General features: G+C 41.2%; 1 protein-coding gene across 1 annotated transcript; it reads left to right on the plus strand.

The window, feature by feature from the left end:
• The first annotated feature begins 233 nt into the window (after window positions 1-233).
• LOC128582593 (phorbol-12-myristate-13-acetate-induced protein 1-like) lies at window positions 234-392 on the plus strand. The gene has a single exon (XM_053586628.1). The coding sequence runs from the start codon at window positions 234-236 to the stop codon at window positions 390-392; it is 159 nt and encodes a 52-aa protein (XP_053442603.1).
• Window positions 393-18849: the final 18457 nt, after the last annotated feature.

Consider the following 18849-nt stretch of genomic DNA (forward strand, 5'->3'; position numbering starts at 1 on the left):
ATCCAAAGGAACAAAAATCATTTGGCAATAAAGATATTTGCACTAGGGACCTCAGAGGTTCCGGCACGACTGTGCTTGCTTGGCAGCTCCGTGCTTCTCGTTTTTCTCGTACCGCCACCCAGTCCTGCCCGGCTGCCCGCGCGCACTTGGCATCCTGCAGACGCCCGAGGTGTTCGGGCTGGGAGACTGAGACCCCGGGATCCGCAGCAGCGTTCGCGGCGGCACTTGCGGAGATGGCCGGGAGGAAGGCGCGTAAGAACGTGCAACCAAGCCCCGCGCGCACTGAGCTGGAAGAGGAGTGTGCTGCTCAGCTCAGGAGACTGGGAGACAAACTGAATTTCCGGCAGAAACTTCTGAATCTGATAACCAAATTCTTCTGCTCAGGAACCTGACTGCAACAAAAACCTGTGCATAAGGGGACTCCTTGGAAAGGAAGTTTCCCACAATAGGTGCAAGTGGTACAAATTTCATAAATTCAAAGAGAGGTCTCATTGCATGTAATTGAGAGGAGTGAAAAGGAGCATTCACTTGCTTGTGGATGCCCTTGAGAAGTGAAGATGGAATACCTCAGAAGAATTTCTGTGGGGGGGGGGTTTCATATCTCATTTTTGGGGATGTGAGAACATTGTAAAACTACTTTGCTTATTTGAAAACAACACTTTTTAGTTAGAGAATTATTCTGTTATTTTTGCTGAAGGTCATTGCCCAGCCTGGTATAAAAGGAGTTGAAAATAAGATTAAGGCTGAAAGAAATAGTTCAGTGTTGATTTTTTTTTTGTTTGTTTTTGTTTTGTTTTTTTTACTTTTCAGTGCCAACTCCAGAGCACTGTATACTATTTAGTTTATATATATATTGTGTTGTTAAAAGGACAAATTTCGTTCTGAGAACACTGAATGTTATTGAATTTTGATTGCATAGGTCACTACATAATGTAAAATAAGTTAATTTGTTCTGATTCAGATTGTATTGATTCTGTTCAGATGACTTTCATTAAATGTGTTCCATGGGGTTAACTGGAAAGTGTGGAAAACTGGAAAATAACTTTGAAAAAATTAGGTTTTATAGGAGGACTACTTGGTGCTAGTTAAAAGTCTTGCACATTGAACATAAAATGAGAAAAGAGGATTTGGGATAACTAGGGAAAATGAAAAAAAATAGAATTTGACTTTTCAACTGATGCAGTTAAAAGGCCAGTACTCATTCTAAAGATGTTCCTAAAAACTAAAATACTAATCAGTGTGTATCCTATTAAAAGCGATCTTTTAAAAGAAATAACATTTTCATAATTAGAATATGCTTTGATTTAAAAAGGGACAGATATTTCTTATTCACAATGAAAATCCCATATAGACATACATGAAAATAATGGCATGATTGAATTTCAGCAGAAGTAACTATTTATTTTATTTACTTATAATCAAAATATTGTTTCATTTGAAGGTGTGTGTTACAGTTCCATTTTTGAGTTCTGAGACAAGGATTTTATAACTACTTGAATTTTTACAATAAAAATAATATAGGGTATAGTCACTTTTTATGAAAACTTACCTCACATTTGTTTTTCTCAGTATTACTTAAGGCTGTTTAGTTGGAAAGATGTTTTTTTCTGCCAAGAGGTAGGTATTTTGCCATATGGGTATTTATGGTCTATTTAAATGTATGTACACATACGAAAATTGGTATGTTGTTACTATAAAACTATTCAAAGTTATCACCATTAAAAAAAAAGATATTTGCACTAGATTGTTTATTGCAGCTCAATTCATAATTGCCAAGTCATGGAAGAAGCCTAAGTGCCCATTGTCCCATGAATGGATTAATAAATTGTGGTATATGTGGTATATGGAGCAGTAAATAAATGGAGACTTTACCTCTTTTATGTTTACACGGATGGAGCTGAAAAATATTCTTCTTAGTAAAGTATCTCAGGAATGGGAAAAAAGTATCCAATGTACTCAGTACTACTGTGAAACCAATTTATGATAACTCACACTTGCATATGAAAAATGAAACACAACTTTAGCCTTGGATGAAGGAGGGAATGGGAGGGAGAGGGATTGGGAGGTGGTGGAAGTGATAGTAGGGTATAGTAGGGGGACCACAACTATGGAGCACATTGCAAGTACAAGTTGGATCTATCATATGTAGAACACAAATGTCCTAATGCTATAATTGGGTAAATGGGGTGAAAGCTATGTTGATTAGTATGATGTAAGCACTCCAATTTGTACAAATAATCAACACATTGAAATTGGCATAAATGTATTTATGATCTATGTACAAAACAGTGAGACCCTGACTCATGAAAAAAATGGAAAAACCCAGCCTGGAGCCACAGTGAGCACCTGTATTTCCAGCAGCTTCTGGAGGCTGAGGCCACTGGGTGCCCGCAGCCCGAGTCTGAGGTTGTGGCGAGCCACCATGCCCACTGCACTCTGCTCAGGGGCATAGGGTGGGACCCTGTCTCAACAACAACAAAAAATAAAGAAATAAAAAAATAAGCAACGAAATAAAATTAAAAAGCCAAAAAATAAAATAAAATAAATAAATAAATAAGTAAATAAAATAAAAGAAAGTTGGAGAGGGTTGATGCAAGGGACTACTGTTTTTATTATAAGCCTTGTAGTATTTTTAAAAGCTACGTTTATATATTACTTCAATAAAAAAACTAAATAGAAAAAAATAAATAAAACATAAAGTGTGGTATATGTATACCTTGGAATATTATGCAGCCCTAAAGAAAGATGGAGACTTTACTTCTTTTGTGTTTACATCGATGAAGCTGGACAATATTCTTCTTAGCAAAGTATCTCAAGAATGGAAGAAAAAGTATCCAATGTACTCAGCCCTACTAAGAACCTAATTTATAGCTTTTATATGAAAGCTATAACCCTAATACGGCACAAGAATATGGAGAAATGGGAAAGGGAGGGGAGGGCAGAGGAGGATTGGTGGAGGGAGGGTAAATCGTGGGACCACACCTATGGTGCATCTTAGAAGGGTACAGGTGAAACTTACTAAATGCAGAATATAAATGTCTGAACACATTAACTAAGAAAATGCCATGAAGGCTATGTTAACATGTTCGATGAAAATATTTCAAATTGCATATAAAACCAGCACATTAATGGAGGCGGAGCATGATGGCGGATGGGACAGACATGTAGCCCAGCTCTCCCAAGTCATTAGTTGAGAGAAAGGGGGGTCTGGACCTTTTCCCCATGTGGATTATTGGTGTGGACAGACAGCTGGAGATGGTCAGTGAATTGGTGGATTGCTGTATATGAGGTATAATTTAAAACCACAGACCCTGTTGTAGAGATCTTCCCTGCTTGGCTGTGCTGGCCAGCAGGCCCCTCCCTCACAGAGGACAGCAGTTTGCAATTCCTGGCAAAACCCATCTGACCAAAATTTATTCCTGAGCAGAGTTTGGCACCCTAAAGGGGAGCCACTCAGAATCACAAGTTACTAAGCAACTCGATGGAAAATTGAGAGGAAGGGACCCTGCCTGGGAAACAGACATTTTGAATTGTCCGAAATGGCAGTCATGCCATTCCTGGTGGAGAATATTGGTGTGGGCTGGCAGTTCAGGCTGTGTGGAGAACTGGTGGGTGGCTGGACTTAAAACTCCAGAGCCACAGAAACTGAGTATAAGGTTTCTGTGCTCTGCAGCCGTGGAGGCAGCGAGGCCCCACAGCTCCTGTGGGAACCTGCAGCAGCCTTGGAAGCCGGCAGCAGCTGCGGTAGCCTGCAGCAACTGGTGGCTACCAGCACCCTCCCCAATAGCCAATTGCAGTTGCCAGTTTGCAGGAGAACAAGGGAGCAGAGTGGAAAGATTTGTGAAGCATGGACTCCTGCACTGAGTTGGGAGGTTGGATACGAGTGCTGTCTGGAACAGAGCAGCTGAGGTCACACAACAATTAGGCAATTGGCCAGGTAGGGTGGTTACAGAAACTCCAAAATGGCGATTGGCCAGGTAGGTTACCGTGGTTACTGTGGTAACAGTATAAACTGTGAATGAGGTATAAGCCTGGGAACCACTCACAGCGCCACCAGGAATTCAAAAAGTATATTGCATTATAAATATATTCCTATAGAAGTTGATCCCTATGTCACATATATAGATGTATATTTCTACATATATACAAGAATAATATTTTTGTGGTTGGTGCCATTTTTCTCATCTTTTCTTGGAGGAACTATCATCAATTTTCATTATTTTTTAATATATTTTTTATTTTTATTTTCTCCATTTTCAATTTCTTCTTTCTTCTTTTTTAACTTTTTTATGAACACCACTTCCCCCCCCCGCTTCTGTCTTCCTCTTCTGCCCTTCCTATGGTTTCTGAGAGTGCTAACATCAGATTTCTAGAGGGTTTTTGTTTGTTTGTTCATCTTGTTTGTATGTTTTTTACCCTTTTTTCTCACTTATTTTATAATTATCATTGTTTCATTGTAGTTGTTTTGTTGTTGTTGTTTGTCTCTGTATGTCTATGTGTTTCTGATTGTGCATCTGTGGGCTTGTGTGCCTGGTAGCCTTTTTATCTGTTTATTTGCTCATTTGGTCTCAATGAGTTTGGTGTTTCGACCTGCAATTCTGAGCTCCCAGCACTCCCCTCCACTCTCACCCTGATGTCTGGATGTCTGTCCCCCAGGAGTCCAGATTCTTGGGTGATTTCTCGAGGGGTGTGGACAGGGCCTGGACTGCAGCTGTTCAGTGCTGATTCTGTGGCACAGGAGTGAGGAGATGACACTCGGCTGAGAGGGAACCACACCGGAGCAGCAGTGCCCTGAGACGTAGAGCAACAGCCATTTTTGGCAACAATATGGCCCACCCCTGGATATTCCAAAGCCACAACCCCTGTCTCCCTGGTTAACCAGAGGAGGCTGGGCATCTTCTAAGAAGGCAACCACCGAGGAACAGATCTGGGACTGAAACATAGGCCTCGTGAGTAAAGGGTCTGCCTGTGGCAGTACCGGCCTGGGTGGAGTGTGGGGACTAGAAAACACACAGGCAGAGCTGGGAAATTCCCAGGGCAGGGCTGACACAGAGGACTGCTTTACTGAGCTTAAGATGCACCCGGCCCTCAGGGGATCATCAGCCTATAGACAAAGGAAGTCAAGAGGCTAGAACTGACCATGCTACAAATACAACCCTGCAGGAGTAAAGATAGGGCCTGAGGCACAGGTTCTGGGAACTCAAAACAGCTTCTCTTCTGCAGAGGAATTTAGCAGGGACAGAAACAAATTCCCACAAAGTTGTTCTGTTCTGTCAGTAACATCAATCAGGGGCGGGGCTGGAATTGAGTGAATTCTCCCCAGCCTCCATCAAGCATCTGAGGTAGTCAGGCCACACCTCCCCTGCTGGATAGAGGCAGAGAACAATGGCCTGGCTGAGAATATACAGATGTCCTTGTGATTCAGGCAGGTGCAAACCCCTGGAGTATCTGCTCATTGGAGGCAACTGAGTCACAGCCCTGCGGGGTTATCAGTGACAGGGTGTGGAAAAGGTGCAAGGTGGGGAAGGAGGCATCAACCTTCCCAGACTACTCTATTTGCTGGGTGGGTCCTCCAGACTTCACGGAGCACCGGAGCAAGTCATATTTGAGTTGTCACCAGACCCCTGCGATCCAGTTCCCAGAGACTTTTGAAACTCTCATACCTGAGACAGGTGCTGACCGAGACAAGTGATTTGGATCTTTTGAACTTAGCCAATTGCCTGAGGACTATTCAAGTGGTGCCCTGGGTGTGTGGTTGTAGGAAGGTTTGATTTTCCTTTTCCAATTGTTGCATGTGGGGGGCGGGGTGACTTAACTGCTGGTATTTCTCTACAGCTGAAACTACAATCGAGAGTAACTGTTTCATTAGGGTCAAATGAAGACCAGCTGAAACAACACAGAACCACTTAGCACCACCACACCAAATAGGTCCCCAGTTTCTCAGGCCGTAGCACTGTATGGGTCATCAACAAAACTCCAGGGGAAAAGTCAAAAGTGTAAAAGAATCATGGGGCAGAATCAGCGGAAAACCTCTGGTAACATGAATAAACAGAATAGATCACCCCCCCCACCCCACAAGGAAAGATATGGCAGATGTAACTGAAGATCCCATTCATAAACAGCTGGACAAAATGTCAGAAATCGAATTCAGAATTTGGATTGCAAACAAGATTAATAGAATAAAGGAAAATTTGGAAGTAGAAATTCGAGGAGCAATTCAAAAGTTCAAATTAAAAATTCGAGGAGAAATTCAAAAGTTGTCACAAGAATTTAATGAATTGAAAGACAAAATGACCAAAGATTTTGACACTCTGAAGCAAGAATATGCAACCCTCAAAGATATGAAAAATACAGTAGAATCCCTCAGTAATAGAGTGGAGCAGGAAGAAGAAAGGATTTCTGACATTGAAGACAAAGCTTTTCAACACTCCCAAACTCTCAAAAAGGAAGAGAAATGGAGAGCAAAAACGGATCATTTCTCAGAGAGCTCTGGGATAATTCAAAGAAGGCTAATATCTGGCTCATTGGAATCCCTGAAAGTGATGAAGTAGCCTCACAAGGCACAGTCTCTTCTCTATGAAATTATGAAAGATAATTTTCCACACATGCCAAGAGATTCTGAAATTCAGATAGCAGACAGTTTCAGAACCACAGCATGACTCAATTCAAATAAGACATCCACCAGGCATATCATAATCAACTTCACTTGTGTTAATATGAAAGAGAAAATTCTGAAAGCAGCCAGACATAAGAAATCCATTACCTACAAAGGAAAGAATATTTGAATGACTGCAAATCTCTCTGCTGAAACATTTCAAGCCAGAAGAGGTGGTCATCAACTTTTAATCTCCTAAAATAAAATAAATTTCAACCCCAGAACCGGTATCCACCTAAACTGAGTTTCATTTATGATGGAGAAATTAAATACTTTAATGACATTCTTATGTTGAAGAAAATTTCCATAACCAAACCAGTTCTTCAGGATATTCTCAGATCTATCCTCCATAATGACAAGTCCAATCCTCTGCCACAAAAATAAACTCACTCAGAAACTTTTGTTCAAACTCCAACTTCCACAGTGGTGAAAGGATTAATAATGTCCACAGAAGTTTTGAAAAACTCAGTACCCAAAATTTTACCAGACTTACGAATATGCTCCATTAATGTGAATGGCATAAACTGTCCTCTAAAGAGACACAGGTTACCTGACTGCATACAAAAACTTAGGGCAGATATTTGCTGACTACAAGTCACATCTTACCTTAAAAGATAAATATAGACTCAGGATGAAAGGATGGTCGTCCATAATTCAGGCAAATGGTAGCCAGAAAAACGCAGGCACTGCAATTCTATTTGCAGACACAATAGGCTTTAAACCAACAAAACTAAGAAAGGATAAGAACGGTCACTTCATATTTGTTAATGGTAATACGCAATATGATGAGATTTCAATTATGAATATTTATGCCCCTAACCAGAATGCACCTCAATTTATAAGAGAAACTCGAACAGACATGAGCAATTTGATTTCTTCCAGCTCCATAGTAGTCAGAGATTTCAACACTCCTCTGGCAGTTTTGGATAGATCCTCCAATAAGAAGCTGAGCAAAGAAATTTTACATTTAAACCTAACCATCCAACATTTGGATTTAGCAGACATAGACAGAATATTTCATCCCATCAAAATGAAATACGCATACTTCTCATCAGCCCACGGAACATACTCCAAAATCGATCACATCTTAGGTGACAAGTCTAACCTAAGTAAATTTAAAGGAATAGAAATTATTCCTTGCATTCTCTCGGACCACCATGGAATAAAAGTTGAACTCAGTAACAAAAGGAACCTGCATACTCATACAAAAACATGGAAGTTAAACAACCTTATTCTGAATGATAGCTGGGTCATAGATGATATTAAGAAGGAAATTGCCAAATTTATGGAACAAAACGACCATGAAGACACAAATTATCAGAACTGCTGTGATATCACAAAGGCAGACCTAAGAGGGAAATTTATAGCACTGCAAGCCTTCCTCAAGAGAACGGAAAGAGAGGAATTTAACAACTTAATGGGACATCTCAAGCAACTGGAAAAGGAAGAACATTCCAAACCCAAACCCAGTAGAAGAAATTAATAACCAAAATTAGAGCAGAATTGAATGAAATTCAAAACAAAATAATTATACAACAGATCAATAAATCTAAAAGTCGGTTTTTTCAAAAGGTCAGTAAAACAGCTAAATCTTTGGCAAACCTAACCAGAAAAAAAGAGTAAAATATCTAATTTCATCAATCAGAAACTACAAAGCCAAAATAAGAACAGACAGCTCAGAAATTCAAAAAATCCTTAATGAATATTTCAAGAAACTTTATTCTCAGAAATATGAAAATCTGAAGGAAATTGACCAATACTTGGAAGCACATAACCTTCCAAGAGTTAGCCAGAATCAAGTGCACATGTTGAACAGTCCAATATCAAGTTCTGAAATAGCATCAACCATACAAAACCTCCCTTAAAAAAAAGCCCAGGAGCAGATATTTCACATCAGCATTCTACCAAACCTTTAAAGAGCAACTAGTAACTATATTACTCAACCTGTTTCAAAATGTAGAAAAAGAAGGAAGACTACCCAACACGTTCTATGAAGCAAATATCACCCTGACCCCCTAACCAGGAAAATACGCAACAAGAAAAAAAATTATAGACCAATAACACTAATGAATATAGATGCAAATATATTCAAGATCCTAAGAAACAGAATCCAGAAATACATCAAACAAATTATACATCATGACGGTTTTATCCCAGGGTCTCAAGGCTAGTTCATTATACGTAAATCTATAAGTATAATTCAGTACATAAACAAATTAAAAACAATGACCATATGATTCTCTCAATTGATGCAGAAAAAGCTTTTGATAATATGCAGCATCCCTTCATGATCAGAATACTTAAGAAAATTGGTATAGAAGGGACATTGCTTAATTGAGGCCATCTACAGCAAACCCACAGCCAATATCGTATTGAATGGAGTTAAACTAAAATCATTTCCACTCGGATCAGGAACTGGACAAGGCTGCCCATTGTCTCTACTGCTCTTTAACATCATGATGGAAGTTTTAGCCATTGAAATTAGGGAAGAAAAGGCGATCAAGGATATCCATGTGGGGTTAGAAGAGATCAAACTTTCACTCTTCGCAGATGATATGATTGTATATCTGGAAAACACCAGAGATTCTACTACAAAACTTTTAGAAGTGAGAAGGGGAGGAGACAAGATGGCTGACTGAAGCCAGCTTTCCACAGAGGCTCCCATCCAGAAGGAGAGTTAAAGGACAAAAATTCAGCAAGTAACCTGGTTGATTTGAGCTGCACAAAGAGAGAAGGTTGAAGAACACACGTCAACCCCACTGAGGCGAGCTGCAACCACAAGGATACAAACAAAAGGTACAAAATCCATAACCAAGTGGACAGGAGTCCCTTCCCCCATGAGAACAGCTCAGAGTGCCCCACAAACAATCGGGCAGAGTTCAAAGGTTCTCCCACTACACTCCATGGGAGAGACCCTATTAAAACTGGACCTACTTCCCTACTAGTGTGACATGGCGTCCTCCTGCCAGGCATAAAACTGTATAAAATGTATATAGTCTCTACCTGGAATTCTGAGCTCCCAGCGCACCCCTTTACTCACACTGAGGTCTGGAGGCCAGGCCCGGTCAGCAGAGAGGGAACCGCACGGGAGTGGCAGTTCCCTGAGGCACAGTGTGACAGCCATCTTTTGGTGACAATACAGCCAGGCGTAAAACTGTGTAAAGCTGTGTGTGTTCTCTGCCCACAACCCCAGGCTCCCAGTGCTCCCCAAGCTCCCCTCTGCTCTCACTCCAAGGTCTGGAGGCCTGTCCACCAGGGGTCCAGACTCTTGGGCAATTGCTTGAAGGGTGTAGACAGTGCTGGGCTGCAGCCGGTTGGTGCAGACTCTGGGGTATGGGAGCGGAGAGAGGATGGTTGGCCGGAAGGGAGCTACACTGGAGCAGCAGTTGCCTGAGCCATAAAACAGCAGGCCTCTTTTGCTAGCAATATGGCTCACTACCGAATATTCTGAAGCCACACCCCCTGTCACCCTGGGCAACCAGAGACTCTGAGTATAGGATTTGCCTGAGGCAACTCCAACTTGCAAACCAGGGAAACTACCAGGGTGGGGCTGACCCAGAGGTCCCCTTTACTAAACCTAAGATGCACCTGGCCCTCAGGGGATCGTCAGCCTATAGACAATACAAGAGCAAAGACAAGCTGATTTGGAACTCAATTCAGCTTCTCTTCTGCAGGGGAACCACAGAGTTGTTCTGTTCTGTTCTGTCAGTAACATTAATCAGGGGTGAGACTGAACCTGAGTGAAAACCTCCCAACCTTCATCAAGTGCCCGAGGTTGTCAGGCCTCACCACCTCCTGCTAGAGAGAGGCAGAGGACAGCGGCCTGGCAGACTTCCTTGTGATTCAGGCAGGTGCAAACTCCTGGAGTACCAATTCACTACAGGCAACAGGGTCAGCCAGCTGCCGGGCTATCAGTGACTGAGTGTGACAGCGGTGCAAGATGGGGAAGGAGGCATCAACCTTCCCAGACTGATCTTTTGGCTGGGTGGCTCCTCTTGACTCCATGCAGCACTGGAGCAAGCCACATAAAAGTAGTCACCAGACCCCTGTGATCCAGTTCCCAGAGACTTCTTAAACTCTCTCATCCGAGACAGGTGCAGACGGAGACAATTGATTGGGACCTTTTGAACTGAACCAATCACCTGAGGACAAATCAGGTGGTGCCCTGGGTGCATGGTGGTAGGAAGGTTTAATTTTTCTTTTCCAATTGTTTGCTGGAGGGGGGTGGTGTGACTTAATTGCTGATATTACTCCACAGCTGAGACTTCAATCCAGAGTATCTGTTTCATTAGGGTGGAACAGAAACCAGCTGAAAACAAGACAGAACCACTTAGACCCACCACACCACACAGGGCCCGAGTTTCTCAGGGCGCAACACTGTACAGGCCCTCGACAAAGCCCCAGGGGTAAAAATCAAAGGGAGTAAAACAACCATGAGGCGGAATCAGCGGAAAAACTCTGGAAACATGAATAACTAGAATAGATCAACCCCCACAAGGAAAGATAGGGCAGATGTAATTGAATATCCCATTCATAAACAACTGGCTGAGATGTCAGAAATCGAATTCAGAATTTGGATTGCAGACAAGATTATCAAAGTGGAATTAGGAATTGGAGGAGAAATTCGAAAGTTATTTCAAAAATTTATCGAATTTAAAGACAAAACCACCAAAGACTTAGGCACACTGAAGCAAGAATTTGCAGCCCTCAAAAATATGAAAAATACAGTAAAATCCCTCAGCAACAGAATGGACCAAGCAGAAGAAAGGATTTCTGACATTGAAGATAAAGCCTTTGAACGCTCCCAAACTATCAAAGAGGAAGAGAAATGGAGAGGAAAAAGGGATCATTCTCTCTGAGAGCTCTGGGATAATTCGAAGAAGGCGAATATCTGAATCATTGGAGTTCCAGAAACAGATGAAGTGGCCTTGCTGGGCACAGAGGCCCTTCTGCATGAAATTATGAAAGAGAATTTTCCAGACATGTCTAGAGATTCTGAAATTCAGATAGCAGACAGCTTCAGAACCCCAGCACGACTCAACCCCAATAAGACTTCCCCCAGGCATATCATAATTAACTTCACTGAAGTTAATATAAAGGAGAAAATCCTCAAAGCTGCCAGGAAAAAGTAAACCATTACCTTCAAAGGGAAGAACATTAGAATTACTGCAGATCTCTCTCCTGAAACTTTTCAAGCCAGAAGAGGGTGGTCACCGACTTTTAATCTCCTAAAGCAAAATAACTTTCAACCCCAGATCTCGTATCCAGCTAAACTGAGTTTCATTTATGATGGAGAAATTAAATACTTTCATGACATTCATATGTTGAAGAAATTTGCCATAACCAAACCAGCTCTTCAGGATATTCTCAGACCTATCCTCCATAATGAACAACTCAATCCTATACCACAAAAGTAAACTCACTCAGAAAGTTTGGATCAAACTCCAATTTCCACTCTGGCAAAAGGATTAAAAATGCCCACTGGACTTTTGAAAAACTCGATACCCAAAACTTCACCAGACTTATCAATATTCTCCATTAATGTGAACGGCTTAAACTGTCCTCTAACTAGGCATAAGTTAGCTGACTGGATACAAAAACTCAGGGCAGATATTTGTTGCATACAAGAGTCACATCTTAACTTAAAAGACAAATACAGACTCAGGGTGAAAGGATGGTCGTCCATATTTCAGGCAAATGGTAATCAGAAAAAAGCAGGTGTTGCAATTTTATTTGCAGATACAATAGGCTTTAAACTAACAAAAGTAAGGAAGGACAAGAACGGTCACTTCATATTTGTTAAGGGTAACACTCACTATGATGAGATCTCAATTATTAATAGCTATGCACCCAACCAGAATGCACCTCAATTTGTAAGAGAAACTCTAACAGACATGAGCAACAAGATTTCCTCCAGCTCCATAATAGTCAAAGATTTCAACACTCCTTTGGCAGTGTTGGATCGATCCTCCAACAAGAAGCTGAGCAAAGAAATCTTAGACTTAAACCTAACCATCCAACATTTGGATTTATCAGATATCTACAGAACATTTCATCCCAACAAAACTGAATACACATACTTCTCATCAGCCCATGGAACTTACTCCAAAATCAATCACATCTTAGATCACAAGTCTAACCTCAGTAAATTTAAAGGAATAGAAATTATTCCATGCATCTTCTCGGACCACCATGGAATAAAACTTGAGCTGAGTAACAACAGTAATCTGCATACTCATACAAAAACATGGCAGTTAAAAAACCTTATGCTGAATAATAGCTGGGTCAGAGATGAGATTAAGGAAGAAATCGCCAACTTTTTGGAACAAAACAACAATGAAGACATGAACTATCAGAACCTCTGGGACACCACAAAGGCAGTTCTAAGAGGGAAATTTATAACACTGCAAGCCTTCCTCAAGAGAACGGAAAGAGAGGAAGTTAACAAATTAATGGGACATATCAAGCAACTGGAAAAGGAAGAACATTCAAACCCCAAACCCAGTAGAAGAAAAGAAATAACCATAATTAGAGCAGAATTAAATGAAATTGAAAACAAAAGAATAATACAACAGATCAATAAATCAAAAAGCTGGTTTTAATAAAAGGTCAATAAAACAGATAAACCTTTGGCAAACCTAATCAGGAAAAAAAGAGTAAAATCTCTATCTCAAAAATCAGAAACAACAAAGATGAAATAACAACAGACTCCACAGAAATCCAAAAAATCCTTAATGAATATCACAAGAAACTATATTCTCAGAAATATAAAAATCTGAAGGTAATTGATCGATACTTGGAAGCACGTCACCTTCCAGGACTTAGCCAGAATCAAGTGGAAATGTTGAACAGGCCCATATAAAGTTCGGAGCTAGCATCAAACATACAAAAAAAAGAAAAGCCCTAAAAAGAAAAGCCCGGGACCAGAGTGTTTCACGTCAGAATTCTACCAAACATTTAAAGAGGAATTAGTACCTATATTACTCAACCTGTTCCAAAAGAAGGAATACTACCTAACACGTTCTATGAAGCAAACATCACCCTGATCCGCAAACCGGCAAAAGACCCAACTAGAAAAGAAAATTATAGACTGATATCACTAATGAATATAGATGCAAAAATATTCAACAGGATCCTAACAAACAGAATCCAGCAACACATCAAACAAATTATACATCATGACCAAGTCGGTTTTATCCCAGGGTCTCAAGGCTGGTTCAATATACGTAAATCTATAAATGTAATCAATTAAAAACAAAGACCATATGATTCTCTCAATCGATGCAGAAAAAGCTTTTGATAATATCCAGCATCCCTTCATGATCAGAACACTTAAGAAAATCGGTATGGAAGGGACATTTCTTAAACTGATAGAGGCCATCTACAGCAAACCCACAGCCAATATCATATTGAATGGAGTTAAATTGGAATCATTTCCACTTAGGTCAGGAACCAGACAAGGCTGCCCATTGTCTCCATTGCTTTTCAACATTGTAATGGAAGTTTTAGCCACTGCAATTAGGGAAGAAAAGGCAATCAAGGGTATCCATATACGGTCAGAAGAGATCAAACTCTCGCTCTTCACAGATGATATGATAGTATATCTGGAAAACACTAGGGACGCTACTTCAAAACTCTTAGAAGTGAACAAGGAATACAGCAGCGTCTCAGGTTACAAAATCAACATTCATAAATCGGTAGCCTTTATATATACCAACAATAGTCAAGCTGAAAAAACAGTTGAGGACTCTATCCCATTCACAGTAGTGCCAAAGAAGATGAAATATTTGGGAATTTATCTAACAAAGGACGTGAAAAATCTCTATAAAGAGAACTATGAAACTCTAAGAAAAGAAATAGCTGAAAATATTAACAAATGGAAAAACATACCATGCTCATGGCTGGGAAGAATCAACATTGTTAAAATGTCCATACTACCCAAAGCAATATATAATTTCAATGCAATCCCTATTAAAGCTCCACTGTCATACTTTGAAGATCTTGGAAAAACAGTACTTCATTTTATATGGAATCAGAAATACCCTCGAATAGCCAAGATATTACCCAGAAATAAAAACAAAGCAGGAGGAATTACACTACCAGACCTCAGACTATACTACAAATGGATAGTGATTAAAACAGCATGGTATTGGCACAAAAACAGAGAAGTAGATATCTGGAACAGAATGGAGAACCAAGAGATGAATCCAGCTACTTACCGTTATTTAATCTTTGACAAGCCAATTAAAAACGTCCAGTCGGGAAAAGATTCCCTATTTAACATGGTGCTGGTGAACTGGCTGGCAACCTGTAGAAGACTGAAACAGGACCCACACCTTTCACCATTAACTAAGATAGACTCTCACTGGATTAAAGATTTAAACTTAAGACATGAAACTATAAAAATTCTAGAGGAGAGTGCAGGAAAAACCCTTGAAGAAATCGGACTGAGGGAGTATTTTAAGAGGAGGACCCCTCGAGGAATTGAAGCAGCTTCAAAAATCCACTACTGGGACTTGATCAAAGTAAAAAGCTTCTGCACAGCAAAGAACACAGTAAATAAAGCAAGCAAAGAGCCCTCTGAATGGGAGAAGATATTTGCAGGTTATGTCTCTGACAAAGGTTTAATAACCAGAATCCACAGAGAACTCAAACACATTAGCAAGAATAGAACAAGGGATCCCATCGCAGGCTGGGCAAGGGATTTGAAGAGAAACTTCTCTGATGAAGATAGGCACGTGGCCTTCAGATATATGAAAAAATGCTCTTCATCTTTAATCATCAGAGAAATGCAAATCAAATCTACTTTGAGGAGGGCGGAGCATGATGGCGGACAGGACCCACGTGTAGCCCACCTCTCCCAAGCCACCAGGTGAGAGGAAAGGCGGTCTGGACCTTCCCTGTGTGTGGATTATTGGAGTAGACAGACAGCTGGAGATGCCCAGCGAACTGGCGGTTTGCTATATATGAGGAGTAATTTAAAATCAGACTCTGTTGTAGAGATTTTTCCCTGCTCCACCGTGTAGGCCAGCAGGCCCCTCCCCCACGGAGGTCAGCAGCTTGTAAATGCTGACAAAATCCAATTGACAAGCAATTAATCCTGAACTGAGGGAGGCATCCGAAAGGAGAGCCACTCAAAACCACAAGGAGCTGGGCACTGTTGGACAATTGAAGGGAAGGGATCCTGCCCTGGAAACAGACATTTTGAACTACCCAAAATGTAGTTCCCCCAGGTGTTGGCACCTTTCCCCCAGGTGTTGGAGGGGGCTGGTGGTTCAGGCTGTGCAGCGAACTGGCGGACGCCCATTGAAAACTCTGAACCATAAAACTCAGAATAAATCCCCCGAGCGCTCCAGCCACGGGAACCAGCTTGAAGCCTAGGACCTGGCTTTGGCTTCTGGAGCCGCGAAGCTACTGAAGCCCTGGACCGCTTTGGCTGCTGAAGCCCCAGGAACCAGCTACAGGAGATACCACGCGAACTCAACACCACTCCCCTTATGGCCGATTGCAGTCGCCAGTTTGCCGGGGAACCTGGGAACAGAGTGGAGGGACTTAGGAAGCGTGGACACCTGCACTGAGTGGGAAGGTCGGTCGCAAGTGCTGTCCTGAAAAGAACAGCCGAGGTTGCACAATTCTTAGGCGACAAACTTTTTCCGGAAACTCCAAAATGGCGATCGGCCATGGAAGGTGGTTACCATGGTAACGGTATAAACTGTAAACCAGGTATAAGTCTCGAAACCACTCACAGTGCACCTGGTGTCCATAAAGTATATTGCAGTATGAATATATTCCTATGAAAGTTGATCCCTACAGCAGACATGTAGATATTTATAGGTATATTTCTACCACAACAATATTTTTGCAGTTGCTGCCTTTTTTTTTTTTTTTTTGGTTTTCATGGTTTTTTTTTTTTTGCTGTTGTTTTCTTTTTGTCTGATTTTTCCTCACCATTTTCTTAGAGGAGATTTCGATAATTTTTTATTATTACATTTTATATAGATATATTTTTTTATTTCTATGTCTTCTAATTTTAATTTCTTCTTTCTTCTCACTTAACATTCCTTCTAACACCAATTTTTTCTCTCTTTTTTTCCCTTCTTTCAATTACTTTATGATTATCACTATTTTTATTGCAGTTGTTCTTATATTGCTGTTGTCGTGTCTATTGCTTGTATGTTTATGTGTTTCTGTCTGTCTGTGTATCTATAGGCCTATGTGCCTGGTAACCTTTCTATCTGTTTATTTGTTCATTTGGTCTGAATGAGCTTGGTGTCACGACCTGCAACCCTGAGCTCCTAACACTCCCCTCCACTCTCACTCCGTGATCTGGAGACCTGCCCCCTCAGGAGTCCAGATTCTTGGGTGAACTCTCAAGAGGTGTAGACAGGACCTGGACTGCAGCTGGCCAGTGCTGACTGTGTAGCAAAGGAGCGAGAAGACCATGATTAGCTGAGAGGGAATTACACTGGAGCGGTGGTGCCCTGAGGTGCAGAGCAACAGCCGTCTCCAGCAATAACAAGGCCCATCCCCAGATATCCCATAGCCTCTCCTCCTGTCTTCATGGGCAACCAGATGAGGCCGAGCATCTTCTCAGATGGCAACCACCATGGAACAGACCTGGGACTGAAACACAGGCCCTGTGAGTAAAGGGTTTTCCTGAGACGGTACCGACCTGGGTGGAACACTGGGACTAGAAAACACACCCGCAGAGCCAGGAAACTCCTAGGGTGGGGATGATCCAGAGAACTGCTCTACTGAGCCTGGGACGCACCTGGGCCTTAGGGGATCACCAGCTATAGACAAAGGAGGCCAAGAGGCTACAGCCAACAACTGATCGTGCTGCAAATACAAACCCGCAGGACTAAAGACAGGGCCTGAGACACAGGTTCTGGAAACTCAAATCAGCCTCTCCTCTGCAGAGGAATCTGGCAAGGTCAGAAACAAACTCCCACAGGGTTGTTCCCTTCACCCAGTAACATAAACTAAGGGTGGGGCTGGAACTGAGTGAACACCTCCAGCCTCCATCAAGTGCCCAAGGTTGACAGGCCACACCACTCCCTGCTGGATAAAGATGGAGAATAGCGGCCTAGTCGAGCAGACACAGACTACCCTGTGACTTAGGCAGGTGCAAACCCCTGGAGTATCTGCTTACTTACTTACTTACTTACCAGATATTTGTTGCATAAAAGAGTCATCTTAACTTAGAAGAACAATGCAGACTCAGGGTGAAAGGATGGTCATCCATATTTCAGGCAAATGGTAACCAGAAAAAAGCAGGAGTTCCAATTTTATACGTGGACACAATAGGCTTTAAACCAACAAAAGTAAGGAAGAACAAAAATGGTCACTTCATATTTGTTAAGAGTAAGACTCAATATGATGAGATTTCAATTATTAATATCTATGCACCCAACCAGAATGCACCTCAATTTATAAGAGAAACTCTAACAGACATGAGCAACTTGATTTCCTCCAACTCTATAATAGTCGGAGATTTTAACACTCCTTTGGCAGTGATGGAGCGATCCTCCAACACAAAGCTGAGTAAATAAATTCTAGATTTAAATGTAACCATCCAGCATTTAGATTTAGGAGACATCTACAGAACATTTCATCCCAACAAAACTGAATACACATACTTCTCATCAGCCCACAGAACTTACTCCAGAATCGATCACATCTTAGGTCACAAGTCTAACCTCAGCAAATTTAAAGGAATAGAAATTATTCCATGCATCTTCTCGGACCATCATGGAATAAAACTTGAGAGGAGTAACAACAGGAATCTGCATACACATACAAAAACATGGAATTTAAATAACCTTATGCTGAATGATAGCTGGGTCAGAGATGAGATCAAGAAGGAAATTGCCAAATTTCTGGAACAAAACGACAATGAAGACACGAACTATCAGAACCTCTGGGACACAGCAAAGGCAGTTCTAAGAGGGAAATTTATAGCACTGCAAGCCTTCCTCAGGAGAAGGGAAAGAGAGGAAGTAAGCAACTTAATAGAACATCTCAAGAGACTGGAAATGGAAGAACACTCCAACCCCAAATCCAGTAAAAGAAAAGAAATAACCAAAATCAGAGCAGAAGTAAATGAAATTGAAAACAAAAGAATAACACAACAGATCAAAAATCAAAAAGCTGGTTTTTTGAAAAGGTCAACAAAATAGATAAACCTTTGGCAA

The sequence above is a fragment of the Nycticebus coucang genome, chromosome 3, assembly GCF_027406575.1.
Source record: "Nycticebus coucang isolate mNycCou1 chromosome 3, mNycCou1.pri, whole genome shotgun sequence".
NCBI classification, from domain to species: Eukaryota; Metazoa; Chordata; class Mammalia; order Primates; family Lorisidae; genus Nycticebus; species Nycticebus coucang.